This window comes from Drosophila guanche, unplaced genomic scaffold (assembly GCF_900245975.1).
Source record: "Drosophila guanche unplaced genomic scaffold, DGUA_6, whole genome shotgun sequence".
NCBI classification, from domain to species: Eukaryota; Metazoa; Arthropoda; class Insecta; order Diptera; family Drosophilidae; genus Drosophila; species Drosophila guanche.
The window spans coordinates 10,404,064-10,431,258 of NW_022995744.1; the positions used below are offsets into that span (position 1 = coordinate 10,404,064).

General features: G+C 46.3%; 13 protein-coding genes across 23 annotated transcripts in view; 7 read left to right on the forward strand and 6 right to left on the reverse strand.

The window, feature by feature from the left end:
- Nucleotides 1-355, reverse strand: part of LOC117580452 (semaphorin-5A) — a 37,416-nt gene extending 37,061 nt beyond the window's left edge. The window contains exon 1 of the mRNA XM_034267018.1: nucleotides 236-355. The gene's annotated coding sequence lies outside the window, so the exon portion shown is untranslated. The remainder of the gene's footprint in view (nucleotides 1-235) is intronic.
- Nucleotides 356-1,854: 1,499 nt separating this feature from the next.
- LOC117580474 lies at nucleotides 1,855-3,324 on the forward strand. Its single transcript, XM_034267056.1, has 4 exons — nucleotides 1,855-2,217; nucleotides 2,292-2,551; nucleotides 2,609-2,736; nucleotides 2,801-3,324. Exons 1-4 carry the CDS (start codon nucleotides 1,855-1,857, stop codon nucleotides 3,190-3,192), a joined length of 1,143 nt encoding a protein of 380 aa, XP_034122947.1. The 3' UTR covers nucleotides 3,193-3,324.
- Nucleotides 3,325-3,359: 35 nt separating this feature from the next.
- On the forward strand, nucleotides 3,360-4,585 carry LOC117580471. Of its 3 annotated transcripts, none has more exons than XM_034267052.1 (2): nucleotides 3,360-3,940; nucleotides 3,993-4,010. In XM_034267052.1, exons 1-2 carry the CDS (start codon nucleotides 3,431-3,433, stop codon nucleotides 3,993-3,995), a joined length of 513 nt encoding a protein of 170 aa, XP_034122943.1. In that variant the 5' UTR covers nucleotides 3,360-3,430; the 3' UTR covers nucleotides 3,996-4,010. The 3 variants fall into 3 exon arrangements, with proteins under 3 accessions (XP_034122943.1, XP_034122940.1, XP_034122939.1); XM_034267049.1 differs by lacking the exon at nucleotides 3,993-4,010 and adding an exon at nucleotides 4,018-4,585 and having other exon boundaries at nucleotides 3,363-3,940; XM_034267048.1 differs by lacking the exon at nucleotides 3,993-4,010 and adding an exon at nucleotides 4,015-4,584 and having other exon boundaries at nucleotides 3,363-3,940.
- Nucleotides 4,586-4,981: 396 nt separating this feature from the next.
- On the reverse strand, nucleotides 4,982-7,829 carry LOC117580467 (Y-box-binding protein 1). Of its 2 annotated transcripts, none has more exons than XM_034267044.1 (4): nucleotides 7,331-7,829; nucleotides 5,963-6,676; nucleotides 5,770-5,879; nucleotides 4,982-5,381 (listed from the first exon to the last, which is right to left on the reverse strand). In XM_034267044.1, exons 1-4 carry the CDS (start codon nucleotides 7,464-7,466, stop codon nucleotides 5,334-5,336), a joined length of 1,008 nt encoding a protein of 335 aa, XP_034122935.1. In that variant the 5' UTR covers nucleotides 7,467-7,829; the 3' UTR covers nucleotides 4,982-5,333. The 2 variants fall into 2 exon arrangements, with proteins under 2 accessions (XP_034122935.1, XP_034122934.1); XM_034267043.1 differs by having other exon boundaries at nucleotides 5,945-6,676.
- A 115-nt stretch (nucleotides 7,830-7,944) lies between these two features.
- LOC117580454 lies at nucleotides 7,945-10,274 on the forward strand. Its single transcript, XM_034267021.1, has one exon. It carries the CDS (start codon nucleotides 8,257-8,259, stop codon nucleotides 10,255-10,257), a length of 2,001 nt encoding a protein of 666 aa, XP_034122912.1. The 5' UTR covers nucleotides 7,945-8,256; the 3' UTR covers nucleotides 10,258-10,274.
- Nucleotides 10,275-10,399: 125 nt separating this feature from the next.
- Nucleotides 10,400-15,214, forward strand: LOC117580450 (sterol regulatory element-binding protein 1). Of its 2 annotated transcripts, none has more exons than XM_034267012.1 (7): nucleotides 10,400-10,589; nucleotides 11,105-12,633; nucleotides 12,703-13,502; nucleotides 13,573-13,958; nucleotides 14,015-14,141; nucleotides 14,387-14,554; nucleotides 14,615-15,214. In XM_034267012.1, exons 2-7 carry the CDS (start codon nucleotides 11,124-11,126, stop codon nucleotides 14,978-14,980), a joined length of 3,357 nt encoding a protein of 1,118 aa, XP_034122903.1. In that variant the 5' UTR covers nucleotides 10,400-10,589; nucleotides 11,105-11,123; the 3' UTR covers nucleotides 14,981-15,214. The 2 variants fall into 2 exon arrangements, with proteins under 2 accessions (XP_034122903.1, XP_034122904.1); XM_034267013.1 differs by having other exon boundaries at nucleotides 11,108-12,633.
- LOC117580466 lies at nucleotides 15,127-18,066 on the reverse strand. Of its 3 annotated transcripts, none has more exons than XM_034267042.1 (3): nucleotides 17,464-18,066; nucleotides 15,916-16,625; nucleotides 15,127-15,856 (listed from the first exon to the last, which is right to left on the reverse strand). In XM_034267042.1, the coding sequence occupies exons 1-3, from the start codon at nucleotides 17,990-17,992 to the stop codon at nucleotides 15,749-15,751; spliced, it is 1,347 nt and encodes a 448-aa protein (XP_034122933.1). In that variant the 5' UTR covers nucleotides 17,993-18,066; the 3' UTR covers nucleotides 15,127-15,748. The 3 variants fall into 3 exon arrangements, with proteins under 3 accessions (XP_034122933.1, XP_034122931.1, XP_034122932.1); XM_034267040.1 differs by lacking the exon at nucleotides 17,464-18,066 and adding an exon at nucleotides 16,680-16,966; XM_034267041.1 differs by lacking the exon at nucleotides 17,464-18,066 and adding an exon at nucleotides 16,680-16,815 and having other exon boundaries at nucleotides 15,916-16,617.
- Nucleotides 17,992-20,118, forward strand: LOC117580458. 3 transcript variants are annotated; one of them, XM_034267030.1, is made up of 6 exons: nucleotides 17,992-18,293; nucleotides 18,351-18,613; nucleotides 18,669-18,792; nucleotides 18,858-18,966; nucleotides 19,021-19,519; nucleotides 19,576-20,118. In XM_034267030.1, the coding sequence occupies exons 1-6, from the start codon at nucleotides 18,098-18,100 to the stop codon at nucleotides 20,056-20,058; spliced, it is 1,674 nt and encodes a 557-aa protein (XP_034122921.1). In that variant the 5' UTR covers nucleotides 17,992-18,097; the 3' UTR covers nucleotides 20,059-20,118. The 3 variants fall into 3 exon arrangements, with proteins under 3 accessions (XP_034122921.1, XP_034122922.1, XP_034122923.1); XM_034267031.1 differs by having other exon boundaries at nucleotides 17,993-18,293; nucleotides 19,569-19,741; XM_034267032.1 differs by having other exon boundaries at nucleotides 17,993-18,293; nucleotides 19,580-19,741.
- Nucleotides 20,050-21,173, reverse strand: LOC117580470. 2 transcript variants are annotated; one of them, XM_034267047.1, is made up of 4 exons: nucleotides 21,040-21,173; nucleotides 20,619-21,006; nucleotides 20,420-20,553; nucleotides 20,050-20,357 (listed from the first exon to the last, which is right to left on the reverse strand). In XM_034267047.1, the coding sequence occupies exons 1-4, from the start codon at nucleotides 21,124-21,126 to the stop codon at nucleotides 20,118-20,120; spliced, it is 849 nt and encodes a 282-aa protein (XP_034122938.1). In that variant the 5' UTR covers nucleotides 21,127-21,173; the 3' UTR covers nucleotides 20,050-20,117. The 2 variants fall into 2 exon arrangements, with proteins under 2 accessions (XP_034122938.1, XP_034122937.1); XM_034267046.1 differs by having other exon boundaries at nucleotides 20,619-21,163.
- Nucleotides 21,174-21,282: 109 nt separating this feature from the next.
- On the reverse strand, nucleotides 21,283-22,183 carry LOC117580472. Its single transcript, XM_034267053.1, has one exon. It carries the CDS (start codon nucleotides 22,081-22,083, stop codon nucleotides 21,391-21,393), a length of 693 nt encoding a protein of 230 aa, XP_034122944.1. The 5' UTR covers nucleotides 22,084-22,183; the 3' UTR covers nucleotides 21,283-21,390.
- A 56-nt stretch (nucleotides 22,184-22,239) lies between these two features.
- Nucleotides 22,240-23,980, forward strand: LOC117580476 (coiled-coil domain-containing protein 58). Of its 2 annotated transcripts, XM_034267060.1 has the most exons (5): nucleotides 22,240-22,393; nucleotides 22,460-22,606; nucleotides 22,677-22,760; nucleotides 23,620-23,658; nucleotides 23,723-23,980. In XM_034267060.1, exons 1-5 carry the CDS (start codon nucleotides 22,358-22,360, stop codon nucleotides 23,825-23,827), a joined length of 411 nt encoding a protein of 136 aa, XP_034122951.1. In that variant the 5' UTR covers nucleotides 22,240-22,357; the 3' UTR covers nucleotides 23,828-23,980. The 2 variants fall into 2 exon arrangements, with proteins under 2 accessions (XP_034122951.1, XP_034122950.1); XM_034267059.1 differs by lacking the exons at nucleotides 22,240-22,393; nucleotides 22,460-22,606; nucleotides 22,677-22,760 and adding exons at nucleotides 23,111-23,252; nucleotides 23,319-23,465 and having other exon boundaries at nucleotides 23,536-23,658.
- On the reverse strand, nucleotides 23,961-24,390 carry LOC117580479 (DNA repair protein SWI5 homolog). Its single transcript, XM_034267062.1, has one exon. The coding sequence runs from the start codon at nucleotides 24,301-24,303 to the stop codon at nucleotides 23,992-23,994; it is 312 nt and encodes a 103-aa protein (XP_034122953.1). The 5' UTR covers nucleotides 24,304-24,390; the 3' UTR covers nucleotides 23,961-23,991.
- LOC117580459 (importin subunit alpha-7) lies at nucleotides 24,285-26,860 on the forward strand. Its single transcript, XM_034267033.1, has 6 exons — nucleotides 24,285-24,409; nucleotides 24,924-25,139; nucleotides 25,200-25,711; nucleotides 25,774-26,037; nucleotides 26,109-26,608; nucleotides 26,673-26,860. Exons 2-6 carry the CDS (start codon nucleotides 24,951-24,953, stop codon nucleotides 26,852-26,854), a joined length of 1,647 nt encoding a protein of 548 aa, XP_034122924.1. The 5' UTR covers nucleotides 24,285-24,409; nucleotides 24,924-24,950; the 3' UTR covers nucleotides 26,855-26,860.
- Nucleotides 26,861-27,195: the final 335 nt, after the last annotated feature.

A 27,195-nucleotide genomic window follows, 5' to 3' on the forward strand; every position in this document is an offset into this window, starting at 1 on the left:
GACAACGACGATGCACGGAGATGCAACAGTTGTGGGGCAGCCAACCATTAGTCGTAATCTTTGGGCAATTGTCTTTGATTGTTGTCGTCCGTTCTGCCTTGGGCTGATTCCCAGCTGTCTGTGTTCGTACCCAGGTCAAATTTGCTTGATTAGCTAAAAATGCGTGCGAAGTCTCCACAGAGCGAATATTTTAGGCCAATTGTAGGCCTCAATCATTGCATTGGCATCAACTTACATGTAGTGTGTAGGCACTGCATAGTTCGAAGATTTTAAGCCCGAAGAACTAGAGCATATAGATTTTCCTCTGTGACTACATAATGTAGAAATGTTTTTTAAAAAATTGCATGTAAAAACATAAGACACACAACAAATGTTCATATAACACCGCGTTTTACAACCAGGGCTGCCATCTATCGATTATCATACATCCGATACTTCTCAGATACAAGTACTGCAAAACGCATGTTTCCGTGTTGAATAACGCCATCTGCAAAATGACAACATGGGATTACATTTATAGATGCAATTGTAAACAATTGCTCCTGCAGTACTATGATCTCTAAGAGGCACTCCACTCCCGTACTGCGGTCCAGGGCGATCAATGGCAGACCCATAAGTGCTGCCAGGACCGACCAGAAAACTCACGAGCGCCACAGGACGCATAGGAAACTAACGACCAGCAAAAGAACAGCACCAGAGACCGAATACGAAGAGGAAATGTCTGACGAGGATCCCTTGGCCGGTGAAACAGAGGTAAATATTTGTATGTGGCACAGTAGAACAGTCTACTAATTGTATCCCTCCCAGGCTGAGACTATAGAAGAACCGCCTGCCAAACGACCTCTCTTTCAACTGCTAAACGACGAGGATCCAGTCATATCTATGCCCACAGTCAACTCGAGAGATAACGAGTCAGTTGAAAAGACTTTCTTGCACGCGCCAAAGGATGAGTGCATATGGCAGATTAATAGCCTGAAATCTTCAGTAACCAAAAATCCATACAAACACAACCGCCATTCGCCTACGAAGACGATGTCTAGGCAGCGCTTTATCTGGAGCTCCGAGGCGACAAATAGGCTACTGCAATTGTGGGAAGAGAATTTGAATCAGTTTCGGGGAAAGAAGAAAAACAAAGAAATTTATAAAGAGATGCAACGTCAAATGCTCGACTGTGGGGCACCTAGTCAGGTTGAGATTAACAGTAAAATGGATAACCTGACCAGGAAGTATCGGTAAATCTATCTAAATTTAAAAGCAGACAATTATTAATAGTTTTCCCACCCACAGCGTTGAAGCTGAGAAAGTCAGAGAAAGCGGGGTACCCTCCCAGTGGTTGCTTTTCCACACAATTCAAAAACTGCTAATTGGTACCAAGTCCGTTAATGTTTTTGAGGACATTATGTTCGAGAAAAATGGAGAAACCAATTTGGCGTCTGATGAAAATTCTTGTTTGGGTTCCCCAGCTTCCAGTTACAAAACTGGTCAACAGGAAGAGGACCAGATGGAAGACGAGGAACCCCAAGAGGATACATATGCAGAGATATATGACAAAGAAGACCCAGATGAATTTACGGAAGATCAAGATGAGAGAAACACCTCCCCCTCAGAGTTCGAAAGTGAATTGAATGTGAAAGAAAGTATATCAGAGCGATTGCTGGAAATCGAAGAGGAAAAGTTGTCCATAGAGCGAGAGAAGCTGAATATAATGAAAGCGGCTGTTCGGGAATTGTCCCAGTTCCATAAAGACATATTGAAACATTTAAATCAAAATAAGCAAATAAAATAAGTACAAGTCCAAGACGTTCAACAGCTGACAACTCGTTCCATGAGAGTATCGATACCAATTTCTTATCGATGAATGTTTACATTACTAGCGTTATGGCCGACCAGATGCAAACAATACAAGTTTTTATAAACAATTTACAAAATGATGCTAGACCTAATGAAACCCATCGCGAAATAGCACAGAAAATCAAGAATGGTGAATACAAACTTCTGCGGAAGAATCAACGAAGCACCGTTTGGAAGGTTTACCGCGAGATTATTGCATCCGATGGCAAGCCGCTTAGAACGGTATTCTTTTGCACCGGATGCAACCGCTTACTGAAATCGAGCAGTGGCAACACATCAAATCTCCGCATCCACAAATGTCACGTAGATTATATGAGACAGCTTTACAATGAAAGAAATGGTGGAAACGTCTTGGAGGACGAACAGGTAAGTGCCCATGCAGCCACAAAAATTGGATTTAGAAGGGTCTATTGCAGCAAATACAATGTATACATATGTAGGATGCCAATGATTATCAGCTGGAGTATACGCAAGAAGAGTTGAGGCAGCGCAGTTATCGCAGAAACAATCCCACCCGACACGAATGGTGTGCCAATGGCACCAAAATGCTTCTGCAGCTGTGGGCGACTTACACAAATGACTTGAGAGGCAAGCGCAAGAACAGCCACGTTCACAGAGAAATGGCCCATAAAATGAAGCATTTCGGAGCAACTGCAACCGAAGTCAAAGCCAAAATGGACAATATGACCAAAAAATATCGGTTTGTTTATTGCACATTCCTGACTGATTTAATAATTATAAATGATTGTTTGTTTAGCAAAGAGGCGAAAGATGTTAAATTGCTTGGAAGACCGTCTAGATGGGAGCATTTCTATAGACTGCAGTCGCTGCTAATGGGCACCAAAGCCGTGGATCTAAATAATGATTTGACGTTCGATTGCTCAGGCAAGTGCCGGAGATAGATCAATCAGAGAGACAATAAATAATCCCACTATTACCTTGTTGCCAGATGACGACACCCAAGCAATGGAGAGTGAAAACGAAGATGAAACGAATGCTGAAGAGGACAATTCTCAAGACGGGGAACAAGAGGATGTCCCAGATAACATGACAGAGGAAATAGAAGTCCTTGCTGTTCGACCGCCTCTGAGGAAGTACGCAGAGCCGGAACTGCCTTCCGCAAGATCCGCTTTGGAGGATTACGAAGATGAGCTGGACAAGCAGAACCTAATTATAGAACAAACCCACAAGGCGAAGCGGAAAAGAGCGGCTAGATTGCTGGAAATAGAAGAGGAAAAGCTGGCCATAGAGAGGGAAAAATTGCAGACGATGAAATACTTAAAGCAAGAGTTATCCTCTTTTCATAAGGACATGTTCAGGCTGCTCAGCCAAAACAACTAATCTACAATTGAATAATAATAATGTAAAAGTTAAACAAAACAAACATATGTTTGCTAATCGATATTTGTAATGTGACCAATTATCGTATCGCATGATTGCTTGCCAGTAATATTAAAAAGAAAAACCAAACTAGCAATTTGATTTTCATCGGTATATTTTATCGATAAATCCGAGGTCACACTGGATAACGCCGCCGCTACGACTGGACCCCCCACCCTTCCACAAACCAACACAAAAAATGTTTACAATAAATGCTCCCGAAGAAGAAAACTGCAAAGAGACACAGCTGGACATATTGTTAAAAATTAGCTCAGGCGAATACATTCTGCAGAAGAAGAAAAGACGCAGCTCGGTTTGGAATGTTTACCGGGAGATTGTACGTTCCGATGGCTCAAGGCTGAAATGGCGTTATTATTGCATGGGCTGCGAGCGGGTAATGCAGTCCACCGGTGGAACCACATCTAATCTCCGCATACACAAATGTCATGTCCGCTACCTGAAGGAAAACGGAAATTTATCTGCGGACGATGCGCCGAGTCCAGGCACCGACTCCGAGAACCTTCCAAATCGTATTGAAAACGAAAGGTTGGCCCCAAACAAGGTTGAATCCGATGGAACAAACCGACAACTGACCTACGCCGACCAATGCGAAGAATACTATGAGGATAAGCGGGCACCCAAAAGACAGTACAAAGCGATGGGCGTGGAGTTGTGCAATATTGATGAGTCAGAAACCATCGAAGAAGTTGTAAGTGCAGAATTAATAAGAAACAATTTTTAACTACTGATAATCACAACAGTGACATTGTCTCGGGTCTCTAGCAGGAGACGGATATAGTTCTTGGATTGGACTCCACTAATACGCGGCCGTTGCTGAAATTGTTTTCTGAAGACTCATGTTCGGTGGAAACGGAGGAGCAGTGCCCCATTGTGCTGGACAACGTGGTCAGTCCTCAAGCAGACTTCAAACGAGAGAAACTCCAGCCAAGTAAAACAACCTGCGCCCAGATGGATCCCAGTGCCCTAGCCGAGGCCGAGAGTTACGCACGTGCGTGGGCTCATGCATTTCTCAAGCTAAGCGAGGATCAAAAGTTCTATGCGAAGCGCTCCATTGATGAGCTGCTTGTGCTGGGTCGCCTGGAGAGATTGAACATATCCACCGTCACATCGCTGACGACAAACTTGTAAATTTGTCAACACCTTAGAGCCAAATTGCTGCCTAACTACATTTTGAATGCACGCGAAGATGTTACGTTCCTGTGACAGGTAGATTTTACACTGTGCCAATAGTAATTCAATTTTAAATCATGGCTTGGGGATGGTTGGGATATTTATCGCATTAAAAATAACATTTTTAAAGATAGCCAGACCAAAATAATAATTATACAAAGCTAATTGTAAATAAATGCAACCCAGAAATGTGTTTTTCAATTTTTTTATTTTTTCCAATATGTTTTTAAAGTTTTTTTGTATACTTTTCCTTTGTTGCCATTTTGCATTTGTTGTATGTAATGTTGTAGACTTATCGCTTTGCTCTTTTCTCAGTTTCATTATGAAGTTTTGCTGTGAATTACATGATTCTCGTGTTTGCTCTCCGTTACCGATACTTCTCTCTCTCTCTTTGTTTCACTTTTCAGTTACAGTTATTTTAATTAAACGGTTTTCAACTTGCGATGGTTTTAATGGGGGGAGTGAGGCTGGGCTTGTGTTTGAGTGGTAAATAGTTCAACAAAACTATTTGTAAAACAATTGAAATTTAAAATAAAATCTAAACAAAAGAAAGACTGTATTTGAGTGTTTTTCTAGTGGTTTCTGGTTGACCTTTCTGAGAATTTCTGAGCATATTTGAATTTATTGCTTTCTATAATACACTTCAATTTTCGGGAGCTTCAAGTTAGAATTGGAAATTAGTTCTCTTTACTGCTGAATGGTATGGTGTGGTATGAGGTGTATGAAAGTTTCCCAAAACGGTAAACAAAGCAAAGGAACCAAATCTAAATAACGCTACGGCCGGCCCATATGTGGTTGCTCTTGCACTTGATGTTGGTTTTCTTTTTTCTTTTTTTTGAGTAATTTTTGTTGCATGTGCTGCTGCTTCTGGTGGTTGTGGTGGTGGTGATGGTTCTTCCTCTTGTCTGGATCTATGCAGTACTCTCTGTTGTTGTATTCTGCACCTCCTGGGCGCCATTCTATATAGGATTTTCGGTTGTTGGTAAGGGTAAATCATAAGAAATCAACTTAAACAACAAAATAATGGGTATGTGGAACATGAAGAGCTGTGTTATTGGATTGGTTTTGGTTACATTTATATTGTTAGACCCAAAGCCTCTTACTCTTATGTTAAGTATTACAATTATTCGTCCTTTCCTTCTGATGTTTTTAGTGGTTAATTATGAATGCATTTTAGTTAGTTGTTGTGTGTGAAGTGGTAGTGGAGGAGTGGTTACAATTTCTATGTTTGCCGACACCAAGTAGTTTTGTTGTTGTTGTTGCCGCCGCCATGCTGATTAGTTGTGTTTCTCTTTTGCTGTTGTTGTTGCTTTGGCGATGTATGTCAGTGGTGAATTAGTTCATTACCTGCTGTGGCTGCTGTTGCTGCTGCTCCAGACCACCGCCAGGACCATTCGGTTTCCGATTCTGGCGACGTGGACGCGGCTGCTGCTGGCGCGGCGGGCCCTGTCCTTGAACTGCAACAAAGGCAAAGCGATAAGTTAATAAAAGAATGGAAAATTGGAGAATGGTTTCGAGTTACTTGGTGCAGTGTACTCACTGTACTCCCCGCCATCGCGTCGTGGTGGTGGTGGCCCGTTGTTGTAGTTACGTCGGAAGAAGCGTCTCTGGGGTCCACCGGGGCCACCGGCGCCGCGACGAGGTCCCTCTCCACCGCGCTGCAAGCCCTCGGGATTCTGGTCGTGAACACCAGGATCGGCACTGCTGCCATCACCGCCACCCAGGCCGCGACGCTGCTGACGCGGGTAGAAGTTGTTGAAGCGCCTGGGTCCACCAGGGGGTCCGCCTGGACCACGGGGACCGCCGCGAGGTCCACCGGGGGGGCCGCTTGGGCCGCGACGATAATTCTGGCGGGGCTGGCGGGGTCCGGACTGCAGCTGCTGTTGTCCGTCGAGGGGCTGCTGTTGCTGCTGGTCCGGTGACTCCATCTCATCACCCTCCTCGCCATCCTTGCGGCGGCTGTTCTTCTTCATCCAGGGCCGGAAGTTGCGGCGCTTGTCCGCAGCAAACTGACTGCCGCGCACAGGCTCCCCAGACGGACCGGTGACATTGGCTGCCTCGTTGCCCTTCTCGCCAATAACGACATCGAACTCGACCACCTCTCCGTCGCCGACAGAGCGTACAGCCTTTTTCGGATTGTTGCGTGCAATGGCGCTCTGGTGTACGAAGACGTCCTCTTTGGTGTCGTTCCGGTTGATGAATCCGTAGCCGCTCTTCACGTTGAACCATTTGACGGTGCCGGTCACTTTGGTCGCTGCAATTGTGAGGTTAGAAACGTCATTGCTGGTTCGACTGAATGGAAAGGTTCGATTTCAATTTAGTTTCGATGCATGGATGATGCCTTCAAAATGCATTTAGTGTCCAATAGGCGCGGATACAAGCTCATGACACTGTGTCTGCGGCTGTGTATACAAATAAATTTACCAAAACAATGAACACACATACACATGAACATACTGTCACTCTCCATCTCTTTCTCTCTCTCTAAATATCTTACAAAGTCTCTTCGCAATGCGCGCGCGCAGAGAGGTCCAACAAATTGGGTTGCTCGGATGGGAGCAGGCAGGGGCATGAGGCAAATCAAACGTACGGGGGTGGGCACACCGGCGAAAGGCAAAATTTTCATTTCGTTTCTTTGCGGCCGGGTCGGGCTGGGGCCGCTTTTCATGAGGCGGCAGGCGGTGTGCCGGTGAACGTTCATATGTGTGTGCCGCCTTGCTATACAAAATGGCCGTCGTGCGTATATTTTAAGACACAAACACACACATACACGCAAAAACACACTCTGCATGTGTACACACACGCACATTATATTTTTTCATTCCTTTCATTGCTATTTTGGTTGAACTAGCGGTGGCCATGTGTTTGCGTATGAATGAAAAGCAAAACCATTTACGTTCGCTCTTACCAATAATTTCCTTGGGCGGCGGAGCTGGCTTGCCCTCTCCCTGCTGGCCATCGTCCTCTTGCTGTTCCTCCTCTGCCAGCGGCTGCTGTTGTTCAATGGGCAGCAGCTGCTGCGGTTTGTTCTCAGAGTCTGCCATCTTTTCGTTGTTGTTCTCACCCGCACTCGACGAACACGCGCTTCCAAAAATAAAAGGAAGAAAAATAAACTGCTACCGCTTTTGAGGTGTCAGCCAAGTTTTCCCTGGCTATGCGATGCGATTCGATGCGATGCTATGCTCAAAAGCCGCAACTCTTTTATTTTCCGCTTAATTCTTTTGGGACTGATGGTCTGTGTTTGTCGTTGGTGTTGTTATTGTTGCTGGCAGTTGATGCGGTCAGTTGTGGCACTCTTTCAACTACCACTACCACTTTTGATGTTATTTTTGAGTGTGATCTTAAAACACTCGCCACTCGCAGGGTTTTTCTTTGCCGTATTTTGTTCGCAAGCGGAAGTGACAATGACAGCAAACTAGGGATGTTAAATATATATTGCTCTACAATATCGATATATTCCTTTTTGTAAAATATCTTTTTAGCTGATTTTCTAGGATATAATATCAAAAAAACCACGTTCTGACACTTTTTTTTGTCTGTTTCAAAGTTTTAAAATAAGTTGGATGTTCTCGCGACTTTTTATTCTACTTATCGATGAGTTTAAAAAAATATCGGTAATTTCCTGCGATAAGCAGAAGGAATTCGCGGTTTATTTCGAAAAAATTTTCAGTTTTCCAGCATAAATTCTAATAAAAATGATAAGCATGTTTCGAAAAAACCAACAAGTAAGCAATGTTTATTGGACTGAGTTTAAGCAAACTCTTAATTTGAGTGGAATGAGATACGCAAACGTTACGCTTAATTAGGGCCTCACGCAATCCTTATTGTTATAGAATGCCCCAGGGAGCTGAGGCCTTTCGTAATGGGTTTCGTTTACCTCCGGCAGTTGACTTTGAGATGAGGGAGTCACTGGTCGCACTGCTGCTCCTGCCAATAGTTTGTGCCGCTTCCCATTTTGCATCTGCGGAATGGAGGCTGGCGAGGATGAGCTGCCGCATCGTCATCCAGCAGAACACGCAGATCACCTACATCTACAGATGTGTCAGCTGCCTGGGCGCAAGCACACCCGAACATTTGGAACTGGAGTTGGAGCTGCATCGATGTGTGGGCAGTCAAGTGGCCACGGTGACGCGCCACATCGAGAGCCACGAACTGGAGCCCCTGCGTCGGACAGACAGCATAAGCATCTTTCATATTCCCGCTGGAAACGATGGGGATGCCCTGGTGCGTCGCATAATAAATATGCTCAATCCGAGACAGCCTCGCAAGCACCTCCACAAATACATCTTTCTCTGGCCCGGCGCCAGTATGGAGCAGCTGCAGGACCTCTTCTCTGGATGCTGGGCGAAGCAGTTGTTGTTTGGGCTGGCGATCACTCGAGTGGACGATGGCATCTTTGACTTTGATCCCTTTGCCGAGGGTGGTCTTCGGGTGGTGCAGCAACGCGATCACTCTGCTAGCTACTCCGACAAGCTGAAGGATATGCGAGGATTCGAGCTGCGCTACTCCATGTTCGCGGATCCCCTAATGGCCATACCGATACAACCGGTGGCGAGATACGGATACGGAGCAGTCGATGGAGTAGCAGCCCGCGTGGCCGCAGAGATTCTAAACGCCAGCGTGACCTACGTGCTGCCCGAGGACAATGAGTCCTACGGCCGCTGTCTTCCAAATGGAAGCTTCACTGGCGTAGTCAAGGATCTCACCAGCGACAAGACGCACTTTGGTCCCAACTCACGCTTTGTCCTGGACTGCATGTGGCCACAGGTGGAGGTTCTATATCCACACACGCGCAGAATGCTCTATCTGGTGGTGCCTGCGTCGGACATTCAGCCGGAGTACCTGATCTTTCTTCGGGTCTTTCGACGGTCCGTGTGGCATCTTCTGCTGGCCAACTTCCTGCTGGTCGTCCTCTTCTTCTGGCTGTTGCAGCGATTGCAGAAGCGAGTGCCAAGGAGATGGGATATGGGGCGGAGATTCCCTTTTGCTCGTTGGTACGAGATTGTCGAAACCTTTGGCAAGTCCCATTTGGGGGAGCCTGTGGAAAGATTCTCGCAGATCAGCTCGATGCGGGCCTTCCTCATGTGTTGGATTCTCTTCAGCTATGTCGTGACAACCATTTACTTTGCCAAACTGGAGAGCGCTTTTGTACGGCCAACATACGAGGCGCAGCTGGATAATTTGGATGGACTTTCCAGCCTCAATGTGCGCATCTATGCGGTGACGACCATCTTCGATGCGGTCAAGTCCACGCTGTCGGAGCGCCACTACAGCTTGTTGGCCAGCAGGAGCAGGCAATTGCCATTGGCCCTGACCACCTCCTATTACCAGCTGATAGTAAGTCGCAGGGATAGACGATCCGCTTTCATAATGAGAGATTTCCATGCGAGAGACTTCCTAGCCCTCACCTACAATGCCCAGGCGGATCGTCCCTCCTATCACATCGTTAAGGAGTACCTTAGGTCCATGTTGTGCACATACATTATGCCGCTGGGTTCGCCTTTCCTTTACAAGTTTCAGTCGCTCTTTACGGGCTTTCATGAGCACGGATTCTACGAGCATTGGCGCCAAATGGACTTAATTACTAGGGATGGCACATCGCCCAATGCAGAGGAGTTTTATGAGGAGTTGGGCGACCAAACGGATACGGATCCTGCTGTCGCCGACGCCGCAGGCAATCGACGGAAGAAACATGTGGTGCTCACACTTGATGTATTGCAGGGTGCTTTCTATTTGTGGTCGCTGGGTATTGTCCTGAGCAGCTTTGGCTTTCTGCTGGAGCATGGCTATTGCTTTTGGAAAACGCAACAACACAAACCTTACAATATCACTTAAATTTTTAACGAAATACAAATATGTACCATCGATTGCACATCACCAATTTTTATTTTTCGGAGTTGCATGTGTGGCATATCGATAGTATAAAACGTTTCCTCTTCGTGTCCGGCAACACTTCGAAACAGCTGATAATAACTTAAAAGCGCAAACGTATTTCGGTCGCTGCAAACACAATTGCATTTGTTTATTAATCAATCAAAGATATAGCAGCAGTATACATCAACATGAACCTTATCTAGTGGGGACCAAGTGTATCCTCAGTGTATCTGTAGCTACAGTGGTAGTTATGGCAAAATCAAAGCAAAAGTGAACTTCAGAATAGTTAAAAGGTTAATATAATGGGATTTTTAAAGTCGTGGTAGCGAAGTGCAAGTTTCAGTAACGTAAATCAAACAATTAGGAGAATATTCCACTAAAAATGTTCCATTAGAGCGGCAAGAGCCAAAGGTGGCGTCACATCGTATGATCCATTCGAGCGCTCTGATTGGTCGAAAGCGCGTTTGCATGCTTTCCCGCTCGCGTATGAGTGCCTCCCTGGGCACAGTGTCCTCAGCAGTGGTTAAAAAGCTGCCAAGCTTGGAAATCACTGGACTTACAGCTAACCAATTTGCACTGAGGACTCTGCCTCCCATTCAGTCGTAATAAAACGACATTAATACTCGCACACAGTTGTACCCACACATTCATACATATCTGAAAACAGATTTCACAGCGTTCAAATAAGTATGGAACCACTGTTGTGTTGTTGGTCAATGTGTAATTGCGCCGCTTAGAAATTTGATAAACAATCCGAAAGGAGACGTGTGTGTTTATATTAATTACACAATATTGTTGTTTTTTTTAGCAACTCAAGAGAATCTGCTATGGATCATAATAGCATGGACTTCATGTCCGGCCCCGTGGATGAGTCTTTGGACCTGTTCAAAGAGGACGATGCCTTCGACATGATCAACGAGGTTCTGCACCCGGACATGTTGGATAATTTCCTCAACGAAATGGACCTGGAACAGGCGCAAATGTACGAGAATATTTTACGCATGGATGAACCCCAGCCCATGGTGCAGCAGCAACAGAAGCAGCAGCAGCCACAGCAGCTACAGCTGATGCATCTTAAAAGCGAGCACTCTTCGCCAGTGCACATCAAGGAGGAGCTGCAATTGCCCTTTTATAATTTACTTCAGATACAACCTGAGCCCCCGCAGCAGCAGCAACCACAGAAGCCGCAGCAGATGGTCCTTAAAGCTCCCGTGCCCACCACGACTATACATCATATGGATGCGGGGAGGCTACCGCCTAATACAACACTCTACACGCCACCTCTGTCCAGTGGCTATGTGTACCAGAACTCATCCCCGCCCACGCCACCAGCCGAGTCGACTCCGCAAAGAATTCAGGTCATGTCCCCTCTTCAAGCACCTTCCCCATTGCCCACGCAAGCACAAGCACAACCCTTTATCATGTATACCCAGCCGATTGCCACTAATCCGGCTATTATGACATCTACTGATCAACCCATGTCGGCCATGACTACAACTGTGACCAGTCCCAAGCCCTCACCGCCCATCGCACCGAGCAGCGGCCACGGCAACGGAAACGGGAGTAGAGCTAGCAAGGGGCGAGTACCGGTGTTGGCACCGTCTCCAGCCACCGAAGCCACCAATCAATCAGTGACCGGAAAAGTGCCCATCAATAGAGTACAGCCCAAGGTTAAGGAAGTGTACGGCAAGCGTTCGGCCCACAATGCCATTGAGCGACGCTACCGCACGTCGATCAACGACAAGATCATCGAACTGAAGAACTTAGTGGTGGGGGATCAGGCCAAGCTGAACAAGTCGGCCGTGCTGCGCAAGTCGATTGACAAGATACGAGATCTGCAGCGTCAGACGAGCGAGCTGAAGTCAGAGCTGCAGCGTTTACAGCGAGAGTTGATGGCACGCGATGGTTCCCAAGTGAAGGATCTACTTCAGCGGGAGACGCGACCATGGCCCGTTCGTGGTGGCTCAAAGAAGCGTCGCGAGACATCTACCACTGATGCTGGTCTAACTCCTCCGCGTAGCGATGTCTCGGATCCCTCTCTCTCACCTCAGCATTCGGACATTTCATTGCCACCCTCGCCATACGGCGGATCCATCGCCAGCTGCAGCAGTGGCGGCGACAGCAACTGCAGCAAGGATGATCTGCTGGTGGTGCCTAGCTCTATGCGAGGCATGGCCACCCACTCGCGCCTGGGCCTGTGCATGTTTATGTTTGCGATTCTGGCAGTGAATCCCTTCAAGAGTTTCCTTCACGGCGGACAACACGGCGATGCGGATCACCTTGGAGGCGAACTGAGCCGTCAAAGGCGCATGATTCTCTCCTACGATGCGGATGGTGGTGAGTTTTTAGCCTCTCTCAGCCTCAGAATTCCTTATTCTAATTGAAATTTTTCGACTATTGTGGCAGATAATGTTGGCTGGCAGCACAGCTCCTGGCTATGGCTACTGAATTTAACGCTCATGTTGGGATGCCTCATCAAGCTGCTGGTCTATGGGGATCCGCAGTTGGATGCTCAGACAGATGCCTACTGGCAGCACAAGCAGCGAGCCGAGGCAGACTTTGCTGCGGGACAGGGAGAAAAGGCGTATGCCGGCTATCTGAATTGCCTGCACATGTTCGGGCTGAGCTTGCCGGCGACACGTTTGGAGTGTTACCTGCAGACTACCTGGCAGTTCTTGCGCTTCATTTTCCACAGACTCTGGCTTGGACGTGTGCTGTCGCGTCGCACCGGCGGCCTCTTCTGCAAGGCCGCCAATCGGAAGCAGGCTTTATCCTCGGCCCGAGAGCTGTCCCTGCTCTTTAATCGGCTCAATCAATTGCATCTGACTGGACATGGCAACCGCACGGACGGCAATGGAATTATGATGGCCCTGTATGCCAGCAATATGGCTGAGGTGGCCCACAATCTATTGACGCCCCGCGAGACCATCTGCATACATGTGACGACCGCTCTCCGTATGAAGCGTAGCGCACCCAAATGGCTGCAGTCACTCTTCGCCCTCTACTACATGGGTCGGGCGCGACAGGAGTGCGGCCGGACACGGGCTGCCGAACAGACGCAGGAACTTCGCTGGGCCTTTAGTGCCTATGGCTTCCGTTATTGCAGCAGCCATGACTTTATCTACGATCTGAGTGACTCTGGCGAACAGGATGGATTTTTCACCAGGCTACGAAACGCCTGTGATCCCGCTGCCTATGTCATAAAGGTGGGTGGTTTTTATTGCTCTTCTCTGTATGCTCTGGCCTACATATATCCAAGTCTTTCTTCTTTCACAGCAATATAGGGAACATCTACTGTTTAAGGCCATTGAGTGTCTTGTGGGTGCTGGACACAAGTCGGCGGCAGGACTACCCGCATCCGGCGGTGAAGTGGAATTGCAGCAGCAACAGCACAGCGGCACCATTGTCAGCAATGTCCTCAAGTATACTTCGCTGCTAAGAGAAACGCTCTGTGCCGATGAGGATGAACGCGATACAAATGTTGTGTGGTGGGCAAACATCTTGGAAATAGCAGTACACTGGCTCCTTGGCGAGGACACGCTCGCCGAACAACTATACGACAGCATCAAGCAGATGCCCGTGCAGCTGGAGCCAAACAATGACACAAATCATCTGCCCAAGGCCCTTCATGCGGCGATCGGTGCTAAAATGTTGTTGCTCATGTAAGTGTGTGAATATCGTCAAGGAGATTTAAGGTATGTTCAACTATTTGATGCAGGAACAATGGCAACACTCCTGACAAGCGGCTCAAGCGATCAATCAATAGTCTGTGCGATGAGGCCAGTGCACAGCTTCAGGAATGTTTGACCGTCAACCGGATCACCAATGCCAAGGGCATACAGCTGGTGAGAGAGTGTTACAATTTGCTTTTTATAGAAACACTCCCGGAGATGACACGCAGGTGCATTGTAGTCGCATTGTCTGTCCGTGTTGATCTTAGGCAATACAACTGCAGTGCAAGCTCTGTGCATTTCATAAATCAACGTTCACCCAATGTAGCTGGATTAAGTCTGGTTCCGGTTCCGGTTCCACTTCCAGTTCCGGTTCCCTGCCACGCTGAGATTTTATTCTAATTCTGTTCCATTCACAGCTATTCCAACTGCTCACCTGCGATTGGCTGCTGGAGACGTTGACTGCTTTGTGGGAGCTTGAGAACATGAATGTCGAGGATGATGGCTACTATCAGGTGCCTGGCGAAGTGCTCGAAAAGTTCCAAGTCAGCTTGAACTCTTTGCGCAGCATTGTTGAGAATATACCTGTAAGCGTTGAATAGTTCACATATTCCGAATATCTAGCAGAACATTTTTGAATTTTCCAGAACGCCCAATCGAGAATTTATTTGTATGAGGCCGTTTGTCGTCTAATGGCCGGTGCCTCGCCCTGTCCCACTCAGCAGCTGCTGGATAGGAGTCTACGCTCGCGCTATGCCCATGCGTCCATATTCTGTGGCAGCAAGGATCGACGGCATCAGAACTTCGAGGGTGGGGAGCGAGAGCGCGCCGCTGCCATGTACGTGGCCTGCAAATATCTGCCACCAGCTCTATTGAGTTCGCCTGGCGAGCGTGCTGGCATGCTGGCCGAAGCGGCCAAGACACTGGAAAAGGTGGGCGACAAGCGCAAGCTTAAGGAATGCTACCAGCTAATGAAATCACTGGGCAGTGGCATTGGCAGCGTGAAAGCTTAGTTTAAATAAGAGTTAAATTACACCCACATTAATTATGTTAGTGGATAAGTGTTGTGCACATTTCATTTCAAATGTAATCCAAAAGACCCTTTTGCAACTGGCATCCACCCCTAATTGTGCTTAGAATGTAACTGAGAGTAATCCAATATGCATAACAAAATTATATTTGTTTATTATATTACAATAATCACTAAACACATATTTATGTCAATAAATATTTAAACAGTTCTCTCAGTCACTTTGCCTCACAATTTGAAGCGATAATCGCTATAATTAAGACGCACTTTCTACAGGTACTTCAATCGTAACTCAAATAAATACAATTTAAAGTTAATACTGCACAATTTTCTATAAATACGTGTAATACATATAAGTGGGAGAACAAAGCAACAATGAGCCATTTACTAGTGGAACCCAGCTATTGGTCAATCGTTCTTAATTTTCTGGGTGAGTTTCTGTGTTCCCTGCTTTCAAATGGTAATACTTTAAGTCGGTTTGTATCCATTTAGCCCAAAAATATTTTGTAGATTCGCATGCCACTTGCGTTTTGTGGCATTCTGCATTTGATATACAACTGACAGGAGATGGATTTCTGCCCGTGATAAACATGGACTCGCAAACGTGGATTAACGGCGAGACTGATGTCTATGATTATGAGAGTAAACGACGCGAGTTTGAGAGGAATGGTATTGCCTACAACGATTGGATACTGAGGCTGACGGTTGCCATAGAATATTCCCATTGTGAGGTATGCATATGCTTTTATCTTTAGTCAAAGATTGTGTCACATCTGGAGTGTGTATCTGGTCGACAGTAATGGCAGACGTCATGGAAACCAAGCCGTAAATGTGTGTCATTTGTGAACAAATCATTCAACTGAAAAAGTAGAGATTTATAATACAGCTTTGATCTAGATTTTATAAAAGTTAACGAACCATTTGTTGATGCTCTTTCAATTTGATAAACGAAAGCGTCAGCAGTAGCTTCGTTTTGGACCCCAAACGAACGTCTCGCACATCGGAGAGAAATCTTGTCGCCTCAGAGCTGGTCATTTGCCAACGCTTGCCCAGCTTCAGATGCGCCAGCTTGCAGCAGCTGCTTAGGACCGACAGAAGCTGACAATTGACTCCCTTAATGGGATTAATACATTCTATGGCCAAGCACTCGAGTTCAGTTAGTAGACTTAATTTTTCAACAGCTTCCGATGGCCAATTATCACATTCGAGCGCTTTGATTCTCTTAAGTGCCAGTATGTGGTGCACTTGGGCCGCTCCAATACGAATCGACAGGAACTGCAGCTGCTCTAAGTGATCAGCATAGCGTTTGGCCAATGATCTGTAGAAATCGTTGTTCACTTCTCCAATCCAGCGCGAGATCATACGCAGAGATTTCAGAGATCTAAACTCTCCAATATCGGGCAGGTTCAAGTCGAAGTTCTCCAGCGTCAGATGTTCCAGCTGAGCACAATGGTCAGACACTTGGGGCAGCTGATATGTGCGTTTCAGGGCACGTCCAAAGTTCAACAAGAGCCGGCACAAATTCTCCTTGTTGTGGAACATATGCACGAAATTCTCTTCACTCAGATTGACGTCAATGCCATCCACATCTAGGGCTTGCAGTTCACCGAAATGTTGCAACTGTTGAACTGCATGGATCAATAATCTGTATCAGTGGGTAAGCAACACGGGGAAATACATACGCTGAGGTGCCCTGGCATCGATTAGCGTCAGGTTTCTCAGTCCAGGAAGCTCCATCAGCAGCTGCATAATGTTAGCGTGTCCATTTCTGCTGTCCCTCGAAGCGGGCGGTGTGTCCGTGTCCGAGTGCATGAATATCAGCACAAGTTGTTGCAAATTCGAACAGTTCTGGTTGAGCAGATCCAGAAATGGATGGGTGAAGGACTCATCCCAGCGGCCGTGAGGCACCTCACACCGCACCACACTGGAACCGCACAATTGCAGCATATATTCCCAATCCTGAATGGATTTCAGCATCTTNATCACATTCGAGCGCTTTGATTCTCTTAAGTGCCAGTATGTGGTGCACTTGGGCCGCTCCAATACGAATCGACAGGAACTGCAGCTGCTCTAAGTGATCAGCATAGCGTTTGGCCAATGATCTGTAGAAAACGCTGTTCACTTCTCCAATCCAGCGCGAGATCATACGCAAAGATTTCAGAGATCTAAACTCTCCAATATCGGGCAGGTTCAAGTCGAAGTTCTCCAGCGTCAGATGTTCCAGCTGAGCACAATGGTCAGACACTTGGGGCAGCTGATATGTGCGTTTCAGGGCACGTCCAAAGTTCAACAAGAGCCGGCACAAATTCTCCTTGTTGTGGAACATATGCACGAAATTCTCTTCACTCAGATTGACGTCAATGCCATCCACATCTAGGGCTTGCAGTTCACCGAAATGTTGCAACTGTTGAACTGCATGGATCAATAATCTGTATCAGTGGGTAAGCAACACGGGGAAATACATACGCTGAGGTGCCCTGGCATCGATTAGCGTCAGGTTTCTCAGTCCAGGAAGCTCCATCAGCAGCTGCATAATGTTAGCGTGTCCATTTCTGCTGTCCCTCGAAGCGGGCGGTGTGTCCGTGTCCGAGTGCATGAATATCAGCACAAGTTGTTGCAAATTCGAACAGTTCTGGTTGAGCAGATCCAGAAATGGATGGGTGAAGGACTCATCCCAGCGGCCGTGGGGCACCTCACACCGCACCACACTGGAACCGCACAATTGCAGCATATATTCCCAATCCTGAATGGATTTCAGCATCTTCACATTGATCTTGCCATACCGCGTAGGCAATATGTTCGCCAGCATTTGGTGGAACAAAATATGGGCGCGGCCCAGATTTAGTTGATCCTCGAGTGCAGTCAGATATGAAAGTATCTCCAAATAACAGTCGTAGTTTAGCTGGAGTATATCTGGTTTGGCCCTGATACCCTGCGTTCTTCCCTCCTTTCCACCAAGGAAAGAAAACGGACAGCCGAGTCCAAGTTTATCCATTATTATTTTGATTTGCTAGAATTTCCGAATTTTCCGAATTCTCTTCATACTCTTGCTATCGATAGCAGAACAGCTGATTGAAGACAATCGGAATAAAAACAGTTAATGCTTGCATTGTTGACTCTTTTTAAGACATTTTTAGCATTTCAAGAGCAAATACCGGACTTTGCTCGTTACTTTTATAATGCCAGCATTTATTCGATTTGGCGTTCGCCGCGGAATCGGTTTATATTTGCCTACACCGAGGAGCTGCTGCTGCAACATGAGGGCAATGACTTACTCCAAGGATACATATTTCACGGTAGGATGTACCTTTTCCATCGTTGGCCAATCATTCTTTTCATCTAATAATTAACAGATCAACCAAATGTGTTGCTGGTCAGCGCCCCATATCTGAACTCGAGCACATTTGACATCAAAACAAACCGCTTTGTGGGTCCGCGAGACTTTAACGACAAACCGGGGACGATTCAATTCAATTTGCTGCAACGCTACGACTCCCAGCTGCGGGAAATCATCTGGGAAAGTGGCACTAAAATGTCCAAGAAATTGCAGAATCTACAGGGTCGTGAAGTTTTCATTGGAATCTTTGATTACAAGCCATTCATGTTGCTGGATTATGTGAGTTGGATTTCCTTTTAAAAACTGAACTCAAATAGCAAATCGCTCAAGCCAGGAAAGACAGCCAACTGTTTACGATCGCGCTGAGGGCAAGACAGAAGTCTTCATCGATGGCACCGAAGTGCGTCTAATGATGATATTCTGTAAACTTTACAACTGCACAGTCCAGGTTGACACAAGTAGGTTATTCGTATTCGTTTTTGCCTTCTCAAGTTCACCTGACCCTCCTTCATTCTGTTTTCAGCTGAGACGAGCGACTGGGGTGATATCTATTCGAATGCCACGGGCTATGGTCTAGTAGGAATGGTACTCGATAGACGTAACGACTATGGCATAGGAGGAATGTATTTGTGGTATTATTCCTATACCATCCTTTGCCTATATCCATTAAAAATGTCTTTAACTAGGTACGAGGCCTATCAGCACATGGATATGACCCACTTTCTGGGCCGTTCGGGCGTCACTTGTCTGGTGCCAGCTCCCAAACGTTTAATCAGCTGGACCCTACTTCTGCGTCCATTCCAGGCCATTCTTTGGTTTTGTGTGTTGGTCTGCCTGCTGCTCGAGATACTCGGCCTTTGCCTTACCCGACGCTGGGAGCAATCGTTGCTGCCACAAACATGGATTGAAAGTCTACGGTTTGGCTGCGTCAGTACGCTGAAGCTATTCGTCAACCAGAGCACCAGCTATGTCACCACCTCAAATTCCCTGCGCACCGTGCTCTTGGCCAGCTACATGATTGACATCATTTTAACAACCGTCTACAGTGGCGGACTGGCGGCTATTCTGACTCTGCCCACACTAGAGGAAGCGGCCGATTCTCGACAGCGTCTCTTTGATCACAAACTGATATGGACTGGTACATCGCAGGCGTGGATTACCACGATCGATGAGCGTTCAGCTGGTGTAAGTCCCGAAGCAATGCATAATATGAGTCATGGTACAAATATCTCAGTTTGTAGCCAGTTCTCCTGGGCCTTATGGAGCATTATCGCGTGTTTGATGCAGCCCTGATCACGGCCTATTCGCGCTCGGAGCAAATGGGATTCGTGGTGGAACGCTTGCAGTATGGCCATTTGGGCAATACAGAATTAATTTCCAACGATTCGTTGGAACGATTAAAGCTAATGGTCGATGACATTTACTTTGCCTTCACAGTGGCATTTGTGCCGCGACTTTGGCCGCATCTGAATGCCTACAACGACTTTATTATGGCATGGCACTCCTCGGGCTTGGACAAATTCTGGGAATGGAAGATTGCCGCCGAATATATGAACGCCTATAGGCAGAATCGCATTGTTGCCTCCCAAAAGCAGAACCTGGAAATCGGTCCCGTACAGCTGGGCTTCGACAACATCATTGGCCTGATAATGCTGTGGTTCTTCGGCCTGATATGTAGCCTGCTGGCATTTGTGGGGGAAATATGGCACCACAAGCAATTTTAGATGGCAGTACTGTAAATGCTGTTGTTATTTTTGTATTAATACAAATTTATTTTCAGAATTTAGCCCGTGCTGTTTAGATGAAGCACCTGATCGCTGACGCGCGTAATTAAGGAATCAAGCTCGTTGTCTTGCAGATGCGTGCCCCACAGCTCGTACAGTGTTTGCCTGGCCAGTTTCACCGAGTTTCCAGTGTCTGTCGTGCTGGATGTGTGCAGCGTCAGAAAGATGACTGCGTCCGCGGAAATAGGATTGTAGGTGTCGCAAATCGGGTGCAAGGCCAGTGCCGAACTAGGTGGAATCTGCAGAAGAAACAAAACGTAAAGTTCAGCTTCATTGTCGGTGTATTTGCTGCTCCACTTACTTCATTGAGATTGACGATGAGAAATACATTGCCCTCTTTGAGTTTCTTCTTAAACTGCTCAATGGCAAATCCATAGTCACCATTTTTCGGTACAAAGTCATCTTTGTTCATGTGTATTGGCTTCCCCGGTCCACCTGTTGGTATCAATTGGAAATTTGAGTGTTTAAAGCATATGTTATTTGGTACATGTGCAACATACCAAAACAGCGCGACGCCTCAGTTGCAATATCGTAAATGAGCGTCTTTAGTTCCCCTTCTTGATGCAGAAACAGGAATACACTGGGTCGCGGATCTCGCTTGTTGATCAGCCCTTCAATTCCTGTTTGTAGAGCCCTCCATATCCCTTCCGATTGCTTTGGTTCGATACCGCGCAGCTTCTCAAAAGCACAGCTCTTCTCCGTTATAGTTATATTGCTATTTTGCCAGACAAGCATCGACAGTACAATCGGCGATAAGACGAACATTAGAGATACAATGCCATAAAAACGCCAGCTCCTCTGCTTGTCGGGCACTACATCTTCGCCAGTCTCGTTCTGGTCTTCCTCTCCCGATGAACCTTCCTCAAAATTTGCAGCTGTCTCCCGACTAAAGTCTTCATTGAAGGGGTATTCATTATCCTCCTCGTCAAAAGCATCTACAGAGCGCGGAGCAGTTTGTTTCGGGCTTTCTGGATTCTTAACTTTATTTAGACCCGGTCGCGCAGACATTTTAATTTGTTAACAAACTAATGCAATGCGGCTTACTATCGATAATATCAAAATAATATATATCGAAAGATCCTCAAATTAAATCGCAGCAATTTAATTTTACATTTAAATGCTTTATTTACAATAACATCTCAACTTTTTATGAAACGAACCCGGTTTCCACTATTAATATTTATTTTTATTATTACCAATTTTAATATGTACAGATAATATCCTCTATCTATGTATTTTGGACAACTAATACTACGCCAAGTAGATGACTATTTACTCAGCTGGTGGCACTGTGTTTAATGTCAGGCGCCGTAATCGGCCCAGGACAAAGATCTCGTCAATTGCTCGTTTGGCATAGAACTTTTGGTCTTCACTAGGCTTGCGATACTCTAGAGACCATGTTTGGGCGTATATAGAGGACTCTTGGGCTTCACTGACATCGAGGGACATCGACATGTCCGGCTGATTCTGTAGATGGGGATGGGGCTGGAGCTGCTGCTGGACGATGCAAGCACTGGCGAAGGCGGCAACGTCTGCGGCAGTGGGCTTCTTCTCAACCTCATCCTCAAACTGCTCCTGTTTTTCCTCCTTGCTCACCACCATCTCTGAGACAGCAGGTATACGTTCAGTTTCGTCATTTGCTGACTGTTTCTGCTCCTCCTCTTTGCTCGTGTCAATTTCGTTTTTGTGTATTTTTTGGCTTGACTTGCTTCCAAAGAGAAGTTGTTTTTTAAGATACTGCAGATGGCACCTGTGGCGACGTAGATTTGTCGTCGACTTGTGGGTAAACGACATTAAGCCTTTGCAGCCAGTGCAATACAATAGGTTCTCAAGGATTGTGCCATCCTCTTTCTCAATTTTTCGGTAAACGCGCCACACAGTGCTGCGCGTGCTCTTGTCGTTGACTGCAAGCTTGTAGACTCCATTTTCTATTTTTTCTCGAATATCTTCGGATCTAACTGGCATTGTGGTGGCTGCTGGGGCTGCGAGGGCTCGCTGGGGTTCAAACAATTCTTTGAGATTATTTTGTTATGATTTTTTTTTACATGCACCTGATAGCGATGCGCGGTGTTTACAGCACCACATATCGGCTTTGAATAAACATCGATTCGCACATTTACGATAGATTTGATCCACAGATGGCAACTCAGGCAACTGGCACGTTGCGCCGGCATTATACTATAGAATTTTGTTTTTATTTTAAAAAATCAGTTTTGCCTATTTTTGGTGCCTAGTTTCAATGGCCGTTTATTGCTTGGACTTTCTTGGCTTCCAGGTGAGTGCCGAACAAAGTTTATGTTGCTCAATTTTCCCATATAACAAGGCTATCAACTGATAACAGGAGGCGCTGAAGAAGATGCGAGATGTGGATGACAAAATTATATACGCTCTGAATGCACTTCCCACCGAATCCTTCAAGGGTCAAGTGGATAGCGAAAACACGTGCCGCGACCTTTATGCCAAATTGGAGCAATCGCACCTCACTCGGGTAACCCACATATATCTGGCGTTTTAGATGTAGGCGTCCGTAACTAAATGTGTATTTATTACTCGAACAGCAAGAGAAGATACGCAATTGCATAACACTGTCGGCGAATAGTCTGAAAAAACTCCGTGAGCAGCAAGAGGCTCAGCCCAATGATGTGGATACGAGTCGCCTCAGAGCTGGTCATTTGCCAACGCTTGCCCAGCTTCAGATGCGCCAGCTTGCAGCAGCTGCTTAGGACCGACAGAAGCTGACAATTGACTCCCTTAATGGGATTAATACATTCTATGGCCAAGCACTCGAGTTCAGTTAGTAGACTTAATTTTTCAACAGCTTCCGATGGCCAATTATCACATTCGAGCGCTTTGATTCTCTTAAGTGCCAGTATGTGGTGCACTTGGGCCGCTCCAATACGAATCGACAGGAACTGCAGCTGCTCTAAGTGATCAGCATAGCGTTTGGCCAATGATCTGTAGAAAACGCTGTTCACTTCTCCAATCNTTGATCCACAGATGGCAACTCAGGCAACTGGCACGTTGCGCCGGCATTATACTATAGAATTTTGTTTTTATTTTAAAAAATCAGTTTTGCCTATTTTTGGTGCCTAGTTTCAATGGCCGTTTATTGCTTGGACTTTCTTGGCTTCCAGGTGAGTGCCGAACAAAGTTTATGTTGCTCAATTTTCCCATATAACAAGGCTATCAACTGATAACAGGAGGCGCTGAAGAAGATGCGAGATGTGGATGACAAAATTATATACGCTCTGAATGCACTTCCCACCGAATCCTTCAAGGGTCAAGTGGATAGCGAAAACACGTGCCGCGACCTTTATGCCAAATTGGAGCAATCGCACCTCACTCGGGTAACCCACATATATCTGGCGTTTTAGATGTAGGCGTCCGTAACTAAATGTGTATTTATTACTCGAACAGCAAGAGAAGATACGCAATTGCATAACACTGTCGGCGAATAGTCTGAAAAAACTCCGTGAGCAGCAAGAGGCTCAGCCCAATGATGTGGATACGAGCAGCAAGTTCAAGGCAGAGCAGCGGAAGGTAAATTAACCATGGAATATTGTTTCTGCTTATAAATTACAATTATCTCTTATCTGCTCTATAGCTGAGGGTGCTGCAGTCAGAACTGTATGTGGAAGACATCATCAAGGAGCGGACGTACAAGGCATTCAATGAACGCTGCCGGGCTTACTTCCATGCTGGACAATGATTCGCAATATAAGAGTGCCATAGAGCGCAGTGCAGTGACTTGATTAGTTTTAAGCCTTAATCTTATGTGTAAACCATAGAGCAACCGCCTAAAAGACTTTACTGACCTGGTGGCATTTATGAACACTTGGAAATACATAAATGAACCCGAGAACATTTTATTTTTCATTCACTGTTAGGCAAGTTGTACATTTCATGTGCTGATTTGATGGAAATATCCTTCAATGCAGCCAACTGCTCGACTACTGTCTGGGTCGCATCCTTCAAATTGTTGTACTCGTGCATTAATTCCATTATTTGCTTTTCCCGTGCCACTTGTGAAGAGTCCGGGCGTTCGATTTGCTTCTCGACCTTTCGACGTGCTTTTCCTTTCGAATTTTTCATAATGTTTGCCTCCAAATCGAGTCTTGGCCCCTTGCCCAGACAATGCTCGCATTCGATATCTATTGCATCAGCTGTACTGCAGTCCTGCGCCATCTGGCAACTCTGTGCGCTAAAACGTGTGGCGTATCGTGCGTAAAATTTCTCATTGCTTTTCGCATGATTTAATCAAGCAAAGAAAGCCCTACCCTTCCACAGACAGGTAACGAAAGTGTTGATCATTAATAATTATGTAGCCAGTTATATTATTACAAAAAATAGTGACTCGACAATATGTGGGTGCAGCACGGGGGCTGCTTCTGACCTAAGCCCACGCACAAACACATGCATGCATACATACATTTTGCCATACACACAACACACAATAGAAATGTGAAAGTGTTGGGATTGTGCATATTTCTAAGAAAACTAAAAAAAGTTCATTAAACACGAATGTGCTTATCACTGTTTTTGGAAGAGCAACGTCATTTCCGTGCTCTTTCCTAACCAGAGCTGCCCATAAGGAACATAACAGGCAAGGCAGGAAGTATTTGGGCTTGGCAATCCACTAAAGTGTGGATTAAAGCAGACCGCAGTGACTGTTTATGTACATATGTATTTACATGCACAGATTAGATTCAGTTGGCTGAATATTTTGTTATACAGATACTAAGTGTCTGCTTTTGATAGAATATAATAAATAAAAATGATTTAAAATGTATGGTGGACATTTCCAGCTTCGTGAACTGAAAGAAGAGATCGCCATGTCCGCTACCCATAAGCAGCGGTATAAAAATGCCGCATTGGACTCGACGGAAATGCGTCGCCGTCGCGAGGAAGTTGGCATCCAGTTGCGGAAAACCAAGCGTGAGCAGCAATTGTTCAAGCGTCGCAATGTGGTGCTGGATCCATCCCCCACCGGAATGGAGAGTAGCAGCAGCAGTGAGCTGCAGGTATGCATTCTATATAATCTACTGTCTAGCATGGCCACTAAACGAACTCATACATCGCAGAACACCGACATGCAAATTGCGGACAGTACCACTGGGCCGCAGGGAATGGGCGCACAGTCATCGGGCCAGGCAGAGGCTGGTGCTGGAACAGGACCGCAACCATCGATTATTAACCAGGAAATGATACAAATGCTGTACAGCACAAAGGAGAGCGATCAACTAGAGGCAACGCAGAAGTTTCGCAAGTTGTTGTCTCGCGATCCCAATCCGCCCATCGAGGAGGTCATTCAGCGAGGCATCGTGCCCCAGTTTGTGACATTTCTAAGAAACAACACCAATGCCACTCTACAGTTTGAGGCCGCATGGACACTGACAAACATTGCGTCGGGTACATCGCATCAAACCAAGATTGTCATTGAGGCCGGGGCTGTGCCCATATTTATAGAGCTGCTGTCCAGCCCCCATGACGATGTGCAGGAGCAGGCCGTCTGGGCCCTTGGCAACATAGCGGGTGACTCGCCCGTATGCCGTGACCATCTGCTTAGCTCGGGCATCATGTTGCCACTGTTGCAGTGAGTAGAGAAGAGCTGTTGCTATTCCGGCAGAAAATATATATACCTTCATATTATTGCAGAGTGTTGAGCTCTTCAGAGCGCATCACTATGATTAGGAATGCCGTGTGGACGCTCTCAAATTTATGTCGTGGCAAAAACCCGCCAGCGGACTTCACTAAAATCGTACACGGTCTGCCCATACTGGCTCGCCTGCTCGACTACTCCGATGTGGATGTACTCAGCGACACATGCTGGGCCATCAGCTATCTGTCGGATGGGCCCAATGATAAAATTCAGGCTGTCATAGATGCGGGCGTTTCTCGTCGACTGGTCAATCTGCTTTTGTGAGTGATTGTTAAAATAAGATCCACTCAAATGCTTATGCAAATGCTCTTTGCTCTCTCTCTCATGGTAGGCATCCGCAGCAGAATGTCAGCACAGCTGCTTTGAGGGCTGTTGGTAATATTGTGACCGGTGATGATCAGCAAACACAAATGATATTGAGCTACAATGCGTTGCCCTGCATAAGCCAGTTGCTACACTCAACGACGGAGACTATCAAGAAGGAATCCTGCTGGACCATATCAAATATTGCCGCTGGCAATCGGGATCAAATTCAGGCGATTATCAATGCGAATATATTCCCACAGTTGATGAACATTATGCAGACGGCCGAGTTCAAGACGCGCAAAGAGGCCGCCTGGGCCATCACCAATGCAACCAGCAGCGGCACCTCAGAGCAGATCCACTATCTGGTGGAGGTCGGCTGTGTGCCGCCAATGTGCGATTTCCTCACTGTCATTGATTCCGATATTGTTCAGGTGGCGCTCAATGCTCTGGAGAATATACTTAAAGCGGGCGAAAAGTATCAAGTTCGACCCAATCCCTATGCCATGGCCATCGAGGAGTGCGGAGGTGAGCTGACTTTTCGTTTTAATTTTGTTTTCTATCCTAATGCTGCTTCATTTGTGGCTTTTAGGTTTGGACAAAATCGAGTATCTGCAGGCGCACGAGAATCGTGACATCTATCACAAGTCGTTCTACATTATTGAACAGTACTTTGGAAACGAAGAGGAGGACACCCGAGTGGCACCCATGGCGGGAAATCAACAGTTTGAGTTCAATCCACAGAATATGCCAGACAATGGCTTTAATTTTTAGTACCAGCAAAAGATGGGACACAAACAGACAGCAAAAACGCGATGGAAAGTTAGATGAGAGGGGACAGCAGCATAAGCAGCATAGGCAAGGCAGTCAGGCACATGTCTAAGTGCAGTCACTACTAGCATTTAAGTCAAGAATTTGTGGTCCGTCTTCAGATCGGCTCATTTCATTGGTTTGCTAAGAATACTCTCTTCCCTTATGATAGTTTTGTTTTTTATTATGGTTTATTATTAATTTGCAAGACGCAATTTGGTCCAGGACCAACCAGAAAGTGTTAACCCCTAGATAGCTACGTATATTATTATACACCCCCCCCCCCCCCCCCCCCCCCCCCCCCC

What these genes read in the sequence shown, in the direction of transcription:
- LOC117580466 (XM_034267042.1), bottom strand. Translation starts at nt 17,992, where the DNA reads ATGGATAAACTTGGACTCGGCTGTCCGTTTTCTTTCCTTGGTGGAAAG. An exon ending in CGATGCCAGGGCACCTCAGC is followed by an intron (nt 16,626 to 17,463) that starts GTATGTATTTCC and finishes TGATCCATGCAG; the next exon opens with TTCAACAGTTGCAACATTTC. An exon ending in TGAAAGAGCATCAACAAATG is followed by an intron (nt 15,857 to 15,915) that starts GTTCGTTAACTT and finishes CTACTTTTTCAG; the next exon opens with TTGAATGATTTGTTCACAAA.
- LOC117580470 (XM_034267046.1), bottom strand. Translation starts at nt 21,126, where the DNA reads ATGTCTGCGCGACCGGGTCTAAATAAAGTTAAGAATCCAGAAAGCCCG. An exon ending in TGAGGCGTCGCGCTGTTTTG is followed by an intron (nt 20,554 to 20,618) that starts GTATGTTGCACA and finishes TGATACCAACAG; the next exon opens with GTGGACCGGGGAAGCCAATA. An exon ending in TCATCGTCAATCTCAATGAA is followed by an intron (nt 20,358 to 20,419) that starts GTAAGTGGAGCA and finishes TTTCTTCTGCAG; the next exon opens with ATTCCACCTAGTTCGGCACT.
- LOC117580467 (XM_034267043.1), bottom strand. Translation starts at nt 7,466, where the DNA reads ATGGCAGACTCTGAGAACAAACCGCAGCAGCTGCTGCCCATTGAACAA. An exon ending in CAGTGAGTACACTGCACCAA is followed by an intron (nt 5,880 to 5,944) that starts GTAACTCGAAAC and finishes CCTTTGTTGCAG; the next exon opens with TTCAAGGACAGGGCCCGCCG. An exon ending in AGCAACAGCAGCCACAGCAG is followed by an intron (nt 5,382 to 5,769) that starts GTAATGAACTAA and finishes AATCCTATATAG; the next exon opens with AATGGCGCCCAGGAGGTGCA.
- LOC117580479 (XM_034267062.1), bottom strand. Translation starts at nt 24,303, where the DNA reads ATGGCGCAGGACTGCAGTACAGCTGATGCAATAGATATCGAATGCGAG.
- LOC117580459 (XM_034267033.1), top strand. Translation starts at nt 24,951, where the DNA reads ATGTCCGCTACCCATAAGCAGCGGTATAAAAATGCCGCATTGGACTCG. An exon ending in ATCATGTTGCCACTGTTGCA is followed by an intron (nt 25,712 to 25,773) that starts GTGAGTAGAGAA and finishes ATATTATTGCAG; the next exon opens with AGTGTTGAGCTCTTCAGAGC. An exon ending in CGACTGGTCAATCTGCTTTT is followed by an intron (nt 26,038 to 26,108) that starts GTGAGTGATTGT and finishes CTCTCATGGTAG; the next exon opens with GCATCCGCAGCAGAATGTCA.
- LOC117580471 (XM_034267048.1), top strand. Translation starts at nt 3,431, where the DNA reads ATGTTTACAATAAATGCTCCCGAAGAAGAAAACTGCAAAGAGACACAG. An exon ending in CAGAAACCATCGAAGAAGTT is followed by an intron (nt 3,941 to 4,014) that starts GTAAGTGCAGAA and finishes TCGGGTCTCTAG; the next exon opens with CAGGAGACGGATATAGTTCT.
- LOC117580454 (XM_034267021.1), top strand. Translation starts at nt 8,257, where the DNA reads ATGCCCCAGGGAGCTGAGGCCTTTCGTAATGGGTTTCGTTTACCTCCG.
- LOC117580472 (XM_034267053.1), bottom strand. Translation starts at nt 22,083, where the DNA reads ATGCCAGTTAGATCCGAAGATATTCGAGAAAAAATAGAAAATGGAGTC.
- LOC117580474 (XM_034267056.1), top strand. Translation starts at nt 1,855, where the DNA reads ATGAATGTTTACATTACTAGCGTTATGGCCGACCAGATGCAAACAATA. An exon ending in AATATGACCAAAAAATATCG is followed by an intron (nt 2,552 to 2,608) that starts GTTTGTTTATTG and finishes TTGTTTGTTTAG; the next exon opens with CAAAGAGGCGAAAGATGTTA. An exon ending in TTTGACGTTCGATTGCTCAG is followed by an intron (nt 2,737 to 2,800) that starts GCAAGTGCCGGA and finishes CCTTGTTGCCAG; the next exon opens with ATGACGACACCCAAGCAATG.
- LOC117580458 (XM_034267030.1), top strand. Translation starts at nt 18,098, where the DNA reads ATGCTTGCATTGTTGACTCTTTTTAAGACATTTTTAGCATTTCAAGAG. An exon ending in CACAGTCCAGGTTGACACAA is followed by an intron (nt 18,793 to 18,857) that starts GTAGGTTATTCG and finishes TTCTGTTTTCAG; the next exon opens with CTGAGACGAGCGACTGGGGT. An exon ending in ATAGGAGGAATGTATTTGTG is followed by an intron (nt 18,967 to 19,020) that starts GTATTATTCCTA and finishes GTCTTTAACTAG; the next exon opens with GTACGAGGCCTATCAGCACA.
- LOC117580476 (XM_034267060.1), top strand. Translation starts at nt 22,358, where the DNA reads ATGGCCGTTTATTGCTTGGACTTTCTTGGCTTCCAG. An exon ending in AGCAATCGCACCTCACTCGG is followed by an intron (nt 22,607 to 22,676) that starts GTAACCCACATA and finishes TTACTCGAACAG; the next exon opens with CAAGAGAAGATACGCAATTG. An exon ending in AAGAGGCTCAGCCCAATGAT is followed by an intron (nt 22,761 to 23,619) that starts GTGGATACGAGT and finishes CAGCCCAATGAT; the next exon opens with GTGGATACGAGCAGCAAGTT.
- LOC117580450 (XM_034267012.1), top strand. Translation starts at nt 11,124, where the DNA reads ATGGATCATAATAGCATGGACTTCATGTCCGGCCCCGTGGATGAGTCT. An exon ending in CTCCTACGATGCGGATGGTG is followed by an intron (nt 12,634 to 12,702) that starts GTGAGTTTTTAG and finishes CTATTGTGGCAG; the next exon opens with ATAATGTTGGCTGGCAGCAC. An exon ending in GCATTGTTGAGAATATACCT is followed by an intron (nt 14,555 to 14,614) that starts GTAAGCGTTGAA and finishes TGAATTTTCCAG; the next exon opens with AACGCCCAATCGAGAATTTA.